This window comes from Rhinolophus sinicus, linkage group LG04 (genome assembly GCF_036562045.2).
Source record: "Rhinolophus sinicus isolate RSC01 linkage group LG04, ASM3656204v1, whole genome shotgun sequence".
Classification (NCBI taxonomy): domain Eukaryota; kingdom Metazoa; phylum Chordata; class Mammalia; order Chiroptera; family Rhinolophidae; genus Rhinolophus; species Rhinolophus sinicus.
In genome coordinates, this window is record NC_133754.1 from 106,390,054 (window position 1) to 106,399,188 (window position 9,135).

Sequence of the window (9,135 nt, forward strand, 5' to 3'; positions counted from 1 at the left end):
TTTTGTTGTAACAGACGGGATTGTAATGGTGGCACTATGTATGTATCTTCTATTTTGAGATTTGGATCTCTGGTGTAATTTGATTTAACAAGTGTAATTTAGCTTGGGACTCTTTGAAAGCTTTTTCTTTCTTTGCCTCTTAATGATTCTGCTTCTTACACACTTACTGTGCAGACCAGTTTCAATGTTTCTATTTACTTCAGCCCAGTGCTGGACCTGTGACTTGGGAGAGGTTTTGCATCTGTGTGGGATCCACTCCTGGCTCCAACTTACATCTATGTAACATATGCAAAGGTTGCCGTAACCAGCTTAATTTCACCTTCCCTCGCCCCAATGGACAAAGCTGAACTCAATAGAAAATTCCACTACAGGCCGAAGCAATTTACATCCTGGTTAGAAAATATAAAACTTGAGACCAAACAGACTCCACGCAGTAGTTTGCAGTAGTTTCCAGCAGACTCTTCTCTTCCTTTAATAAATCTTCCTTCTGTATTTCTTCCTGACTCGTGAATTCCTTCGCGGCCCTCGAGCGAGCAGCCACAAATTTTATGTGCGATAGTTTAAAGAGTGCTCTTTTGGTTTGCCCCTCTTGTACACTCCCCTGAGAATCTGAATTCTGGGCAGCATTCTACACCATAGTTCAGTTCTCAGCATTGTTTTTGCTTTATTGTTTCTGGTCAGATTTGTTTGTGGGCCTTTTGGTGGTTATCTCATGACTTCATCCCCTGATACAAAGGATCCCTTTTTTCAGGTTTCTGCTCTGATCCTACTCTGTGCTTGGGATCGCTTAGTGTAGGGTGTTGAGGTTGGAAAAGGGGCCAAGGGTGAAATCTGACAAGCTCAGGAGACTGAAAATAACCACATAGGATGGTGTGAGCGTTATAAAATATCCTAACTAAGGTGAGCCATGGCGGAAAATCACATCTTTAGCCTGAAGCTTCCTTCATAAAGTCAATGTTCACCTTAAGTGGGCCTGTCTATTGTCTTTTTGCTCCTGAGTTGACATCCTTGGAATGTCAGTCATCCCCCTTTCCAGACCAGAGCAGGAAACTACAGAATCCCTCATTTTTATTCTTGTCCCTTGATTAACATCTCTATGTGAACTATTAACTATCCTGCACCCACCTATGTGAAAGAAATATCTGTCTCTTCAATTTACTTTTATCCAATCCCAGTGATTTCCCCGCTTGGCTTTCTTGCATCCCCTTTATCTACCACCAGTGGATTTCATGTAACCTTCCTCCTTTGATTGTATGTATAAAATAAGCTATAAACTGCCATTTTGCGGAGCATTTTCTCAATACGTTGAGATTTTGCTTCCTGCAATTGTCAGTTTGGCTCAAATAAACTCTTATAAGCTTTCTTTTAGGCTGGATGTTTTTTTGTCGACAGTGCGAAAATTTTAGAGTATCTTACTGTGTGTTGAGATAAGAAACATCCAAACCTGTAGAGAAGTTAATGAGTTTATTTGACTAAAACTGATGAAAATTGCTGGGAAGCACAATCTCAATGGATTAAAAATATGCTTTGGAGAATGGCAATTTTACAGCTTATTTATACATTAGAATCAAAGGAGGAGCCATAAGCAGGGTTACATAAAATCCACTGGTGGTAGATTAAGTGGGTGGGAGAAAGCAAAGTGGGGAAATCTCTGGGATTGGATAAAAAGTGAAATGGAGAGACACACACTTCTTTTACATTGGTGGGTAAAGGATAGTTAACTAACATTTACAGCACATAGAGATGGTATTTGGGGAACAAGATAACAATGAGGGGTTCTGTGGTCAGTTCTTTGGTGCAGTGAGCTGTGCCCTGAGTGGTCTGGGAAAGGGGATTACTCTGACATTCTAAGGGCATATTATCTCAGATGGGAAAAAAACAATAGACAGGCTGATGGATGCTACAGGCCAAGTGATGGGGAAACTGACCTTAAAATGGTTCCCTGCCACGTGGAACTGACCTAAAATGGTGGCCCCAGCGGAGAGAGAGGTCCCCAGCCTAAGCCCCAGCCCACTTCCGCGTAGCCCCCTCCAAGCCACACCTTGAGTCAATCACCAGACGACACCTACCCCTTCCCCGACTCGAAGTCCCCAACCCATAAAAACCTGCTCAAAACCTTGCTGGGGGCTCAGTCTTTTGGGAAGGATCCCGCTGAGCCTGCTGGCGTAATAAAGCTGTGTTCTCCCTGATCTCTGCGTGCCGCTTGAGTTTCTTGGTCCTTGCCGTTTTTCTGCAACACAAGGACATGACTACCAGCAATGACCCTCTTTTAGTTAAAGATTTTTATATTCAGACCTTCCTATGTGCTTAATTTCAGTCTCTGAGTTTGTAGGGCCTGCCATGCGGGCCTCCACTGAGCTTGTCAGGTTTAGTATGTGGCCCCTTTTCATCCACATGTGTTTGTGGGAGCCATTCTAGTGGAAACAGAATAGCACTCCCTCTTTCCTCCAGTTTGCTTGGTGTCCGGTGGGGCTTGTTGGCAGAACTTCCTCCCACAGTCCCCTAGCAGCACGTTCGGTCAGGAAGTGAGGGCCCTGCTTTTCCTGGTGTCTGCTTATTGCCAGCAGTGCCGGTCGCCCAAATGGGAGAAAAGGCCTCAGCAACTCTTCTGTGTCAGAGTTCTGTCCTGCATCTCCTCCCTCTTCTCTTCTTACATTATGTTCAGTGGATTAAATTGCATGATTTTGAACACTAGTTTCTTTTAAATTGCCATATGGTTGACATGTAACATTATATTAGTTTCAGGTGTACAACATAATGATTCAATATTTGTGTATGTTGCAAAAACGGTCACTACAGTAAGTCTGGTTAACATCCATCACCACACGCAGTTTCAACTTTTTTTCTTCTGATGTTCGGATGAATTTTACTCTCAACAACTTTCAAATATACAATACAATGTTATTAACTATAATTGTTACCATGCTAAAGGTCCAGCTGCTCTCTGCATGAAAGCCAAAATTCGAGAGATGAGGTTGGTGGAAAGAAAAACAGGTTTATTCAAAATGCTGGCATTCTGGGAGGATGGAGGACTCCTGTCCAAGGGCCGTCCCCTCTCTCCCAGCATGGCCAAGAAGTGTTAGAGGCACACAAGGAGAGGCAGAACAAAGGAAAGGGGAAGTTGGTCAGGCAAGTCCTGGAAATAGGTGCTTCCCAGAGGCTGGTGTGTTTCAGGGATAGGAGCGGATCTAATGCAGATGTGAAAACTTTCAAGTCAGTGTCCTGGAGGTTTTCTTGAGGAGCCAGGGTCATTGAACCTAGTATGCAGACAGCCTGGAGTAAACAGTCATGGAAACCAGCTCGTATAGTAATGTATAGTAAACAAAATCATTAAGGTTTGGTGGGAGGGAAGAAAAGCAAAGAAAAGAAAAACTTTCAAAAGTCCCAGCTAAACTACACTGTCAAATCTAATTACACTAGGTTTAAATTTCAAGCTAGAAGATATAGTGTCATTGTTACATAATCACCATGCTGTCCATTATATCCCCATGACTTATTTATTTTGTAACTGGAAGTTTGTACCTTTTGACCACCTTTACCCTTTTCGCCTACCCCCACCCGCCACATTTGGCAACCAACAATCTGTTGTTTATATCTGTGAGTTCCATTATGGGTTTTTGTTTTTGTTTTTGTTTTTGTTTTTGCTATTGTATTGTGTGAGTTCTTTATATATTTTGGATATTAACCCGTATCAGATACATGATTTGCAAATATTTCTTTCCATTTCGTAAATTGCATTTTTAGTATGTTGATGGTTTTATTTACTGTGCAGAAGCTTCTTAGTTTGACGTAGTCCCTTGTTTATTTTGCTTTTGTTGCTCTAGATTTTGGTGTCAAATCCAAAAAAATCATCAGCAAGACAAGTGTCCTCCCTCTTCTTATCTTCATGGCCTCTGCTGGCTAGAGGGAGCAGTCTTTCCCCTGGCCTTGTTTTTTTTAAACTCTACCCTATGGCAGTCCTGGGTTGCAGTGTGCTCCAGGATTGATTTGGAATATGTATACAGGAGGCAAAAATAAATCCTATGGAACTTAACACCTGGTCCTCCATTAATTCCTGAAGTGCCTGCCCATTCTGCCTTCCGTCCTCACTTCAGTCTTCCAATACTTGATCTGTGTGTTATGTCAGTGGTTCTAAAGTGTAGTTAATGGAAGTTTGTGGATGAAATGTGCTTACTCCAGCATGACTAGAATGGGGACTCTAGTCTCACATTTATTGAATGAATGATTAAATTAATATGAGTTGTGACAATTAAGTTCACGAACTCATCCTGGAAAAAGTGCTGCACACCTCATTGCTGAATATCACTACGATCACCTTCGAACTTCCTATTAATACAGGACCTTGAAATGACCTTTCCATTGTTATAACAAAGTAGTATTCTCTCCTGGGATATCTTCGCTCACAAACCAATACTTGATTGCAAGTTCTGCCCTTTTCTCCTATTTGCTTTGTAAACAACTTTTTCCCAATCATTTGTGAAGAAACAGCTTTTGCTTCTTCTGGAGAGAAAACTAGCTTTACTCCTCCTTTGAGGCCACTTTCAAATGTTCCTTTTCCTCTAAAACCTGTGCCTTTATCACAACATCTTTTGAACCTAATTTTTTGGCAATTGCATAAGCTTCATCTGGTAACTTAGCCACGTGTCCTTTGGGAACGACAACTCCAGCTTCTTGCAATAATTCCATACTCATGTATTCATGTAGGGAGAGATTCCTTTGTTGTTGCTGCTGTACTTGGAGTCCATGGTTGTTAAACAATCCAGAACTTCCCAGAACCTGGGCAGCGGCCCGCAGCGCCGTCCGGGGCAGGTGGCTCCTAAGGGTGGCAGCGGCCAATAGCTGACTGTAGACTATGGAAGCAGCCATTTCTCCAATATTTCCTTTATCTTCAGGTAAAGAAAGAAGTCATTGGGGGCCAGAACAGGTGAGTAGGGAGGGTTTTGATACAGTTATTTGTTTACTGGCTAAAAACTCCCTCACAGACAGTGCCGTGTGAGCTGGTGCGTTGTCGTGATGCAAGAGCCAGAGCCATGAATTGTTGACAAAAAGTTCAGGTGGTCTAACTTTTTCATGCAGCCTTTTCAGCACTTGCAAATAGTAAACTTGGTTAACTGTTTGTCATTCTTACGATGGCACACAAAAACATGCAACAACAATAATGAACTCTATCAGCAAGACACACTGCCACATGTCGACACAAACAGAGCTGTAAGACACTGATATACCGAGATTATGAAACGTTATTGAGCTGTTTGTACAGTGCTGCCAATGTAAGCGCACGTTGGCAAGTTCACTAACGTAATTGTCAGACCTCGTACACGTATGTTGCCTATAAGTTGCTTGTGTTTGTGTTGTCAATATAACAATAGGTATAATATTAAGAGAATTAAGATAAATTCCTATGGGAGCTCATAGGCATAGAAAGGAAATCATGTTTAGTGAATTTGGAATGGGACATGTGGTGTGGTGGGTAAGGTCATTTTTCAGACAAGAGTTCTCTGACACTGACTGAGTGTCCTTTAATTCAGTTCAATCCAGACATAGACACACAGGTTAAGGACCAAGTCCTCCACAAGATGCCTCATTTCAGATGCCAGCCACAAGTCTCAGGGGCCACCTGAACTTCTGACCTATTTGGCTATAATTTGAGTATCCCCACAATCCCCTAAGATTTGATAATTTGCTAGGACTCAAGAGAACTCACTGAAAGTGCTATATTAAAATTATAGTTTTATTGTAAAAGCTACAACCTAGAAACAGCTCAATGGAAGCAACGAATAGGCCAAGGTCTGGGCCTGGGTGGGGTTGGGGCCTGAGGTGAAACGTAGAGCTTCTGTGCTGTTTCTCATGAAATCCATGCGCATCAGTTTCCAGTCATGTCATTGTGTTTGTTCACCCACCAGGAAGCTCCACTGAGCTTTGTTGCCCAGATTTTAATTGGGGTTTCCATCCTTACATAGGGATCATTGATGAAATGGTTGCCCATGTGCTGGAGCCCCTCCTGCCCACTCTCCTCCCTGTAGGTCTGCTTGGTCCAAAGTGTCAGTCTCTTTAATCAAATGGTTGATTGATTTTTGTGGTGACCAGCCCCTGTCCTGAGGTGGCTAGGGACCACTTTGAGTCACTAGCAACATAACAAAGGCACTCTTCTCACTCAGGAATTTTAAGGGTTTTTGAAGCTCTGTGTCAGCAACTGGGGACAAAGACAAGATATACCGGGGGTGCCAAAAAATATATATATAATTGGACACTTTGGTCAACGTTGCTCAAACAGTACTTTGCCATAATCAGAAGTGTCTGGACGCTGATGGTAAATTGCAGAAGTCAAATGTGAATTGTATTCATTTTTTGTTATCCGTATATATTGAGTTTTACAATTTTAATACAGTTTTCCTTTCTTAAAATGTGTATACATTTTTTGGCACCCTCTTTATTATACCACAGTCATCAAATAAGATTTCAAGGAGAATATGGCATTTGAGTGATGCTTGCAAGATGGGTGGGATTTAAACATTTGGAGATGGGCTAAAGGGCATTCCAGGCTGAGAAAGCCACATTAGCAATCACACAGGGCACGTAAATCAAAAGTGCAGAGTTCAGTATGGAGAAATAGATCTTTCTTTTTTTTGGCTTTAGTGGGATATATAAAAAGCGGTAATAACAAGTAAAGCCAGGCTGGGGCTCTCATTTAATGATATTTATTAATCACAGAATTTCTTTATTCTTACAGAGCAGAAGAAAGAAGAGATCTGTTTATGTTTTTCCGAAGCCTACACTTTTTTATGGAGTGGTGTGACTATCGGAAGCGCACATTTAAACATTTCAAGGTAGAGTCTAAAGTCTTTACATTTAAACATATATGAAAAAGTAAAACTCATGTGAACTTGGGGATTTAGCATACCATTCTCAAAGTTTTTAAACAACAGAAACTGTTCTCATGGGATTTTGGAATTTGCCTGTTTGGAATAAATGAAGATGGAATACTTCTGTACAAGTCATTGAATCTCATATGATAGAATATCTTGAAGGAAGTATATATAGTTATATTATTGATTTTATAACACATATTTTGAAAAATTATTCTGTCAAGGGTACTTGAAGTACAATGACAAATGCTAATATAGAATACAGTCACGATAGGCTTATCACAGAGCATTATAATCTTTTCTTCCTGAGCCAGACTGTATTTTGACCTTCTTAATTATCGTATATTTCAAGTTTAAATACTGAAGCCCCCCATTCTTGTAAAGTGGTGCTTCTTAAGTCTGATGCTGGTTCATTCAAAGGCTCCTTTTTATTCCCTTTGTTTGTCTTCTGGCATAGCTAGCATTACATTTGGCTGTATTGTAATCCCCCAGGTCCTACTTAGGTGGATAGCATTGAGTTACTGACAGCAGTGATCCACACAAGCAGCACTGAGAGTCAGCAAATAATGTCTCACTGTTTGGGTGCCCTCACAAGCCAAACTGGGTCAAGACTGCTGTTTTTATGGCTGGTAATAACTCTCCTTTATTTTGGATTGTTATTATTATTATTATTAGCATTGTATTTGGCTGAGCTAATGAAATCTGTCAGGCACAGGGTTTTCTTTAGAACAAAATGTGCGGGTACCTATCCTGTACCTGTACCGTGGTCCCTTGAGCAGTTCTCATGATTATGTTGTTGACTTGCAGGTGCTCTTGCACCGGAACTATCAAATAGATCTGCTTCACAAATGACTGAGGAATATGGTGGAGGTTATGGTTATGAATCACCTAATGTGGTTGTTTTACTTATAATTTTGGACGGGTTGTGGGAAATGTGAGTGCTAGCCCCGTTTCCAAAGCCAGTTGGCCTTCAAGTGCTTTCAAGGCAGGTACGGAAGTATAATTGATGTGTTTTTCCTCTGGAGGGTAGGGTGCTTCTGTGAGCTGGTCATACGGTTGCCAGAAAGAAAGAAGCACATGGCTGTGCAGCCCTGACCAGGGTCTGTCTCTGGAACTTCTTCGTCATCCCTCCCTGACCCTCTGTCCCCATGACACTCAGCTCGCCGTTCCCTCCTCCCCCAGCTCCTGAGAACTGCCACTCTGTCTTCTGTTTCTGTGAATTTGATTACTCTAGGTACCTACCTCATTTAAGCAGAAAAATTAAATGTATTCCTTCTGCCCAGCTTATGTCACATCGCATAATGTCCTCAGGGTTCATTGATGTTGTAGCGTGGGTCAGGATTTCATTCCTTTTTAAGGCTGAATAACATTCATCTATTCACATTTTGTTTATTTGTTCATCTGTTGATGGACACCTGGGTTGCTTCCACCTTTTGGTTGTTGTGGATAATACTTCTATGAATAATGGTGTACAAGTACCTGTTCGAGTCCCTGCTTTCCGTTCTGTATGTGGAATTGCTAGATCACATGGTAATTCTATATTTACGTTTTTGAAGAACTTAAGATTCTTTTGCACAGCAGCTTCACCCTTTGCATCCCTAACAGCAATGGACAAGTCTTCTGCTTTCTCCACGTCCTTGCCAACATTTGTGATTTGCGGTGGGATTTTTAATTTTTTTGTCAGAGCCAACCTGATGGGTGTAAAGTGGTATCTCATTGTGGTTTTGATCTGCATTTCCCTGATGATTAGTGTGCTAAGCATCTTTTCATGTGCTTATGGGCCATTTGGGTGTTTTCTTTGGAGAAATGCCTATTCAAGTCCTTTGCCCATTGAATCAGGTCGTTTGGGGTTTTTGTTATTGTTCAGTTGTAGGAGTTCTTTATATATTCTAGATATTGATCCCTTATCTAATATGTAATTGGTAAAAAATGTCTCTTTATTCTCTTGATAATGTCTTTTGTTGCACAAAAGTTTTTAATTTTGATGAAGTCAATTTATTTTTTCTTTTGCTGCCTGTACTTTCGATGTCATATCCAAAAAAATCATTGCAATATTTAATGTCATAAAATTTTTTCTGTTTTCTTCCCTAAGAGTGTTGTAGTTTACTTCTTTAGTTTAAGTTCTTGATCCACTTTGTAAACTAAGGGTCCAGCTTCATTTATTTGCATGTGCATATTCAGATTTCCAGCACTGTTTGTTGAAGAGACTCTTTCTTTTTATATTGAGTGGTCTTGGCACCTTTGTTGAAAATCATCTGACCATATATGC

The 9,135-nt window shown here is 40.9% G+C and overlaps 1 protein-coding gene across 5 annotated transcripts in view; it reads left to right on the plus strand.

Moving 5' to 3' along the window:
• The window catches only part of CENPP (centromere protein P), a 261,592-nt gene that overhangs the window by 83,569 nt on the left and 168,888 nt on the right, over positions 1–9,135 (plus strand). For all 5 annotated transcript variants that reach the window (XR_012495646.1, XM_019713830.2, XM_019713829.2 and 2 more), the window contains exon 5: positions 6,731–6,827. Coding sequence is in view for 4 of the 5 variants with exons in the window: in XM_019713830.2 (XP_019569389.1) it covers positions 6,731–6,827 (97 nt within the window). In the remaining variant the exon portion in view is untranslated. The remainder of the gene's footprint in view (positions 1–6,730; positions 6,828–9,135) is intronic.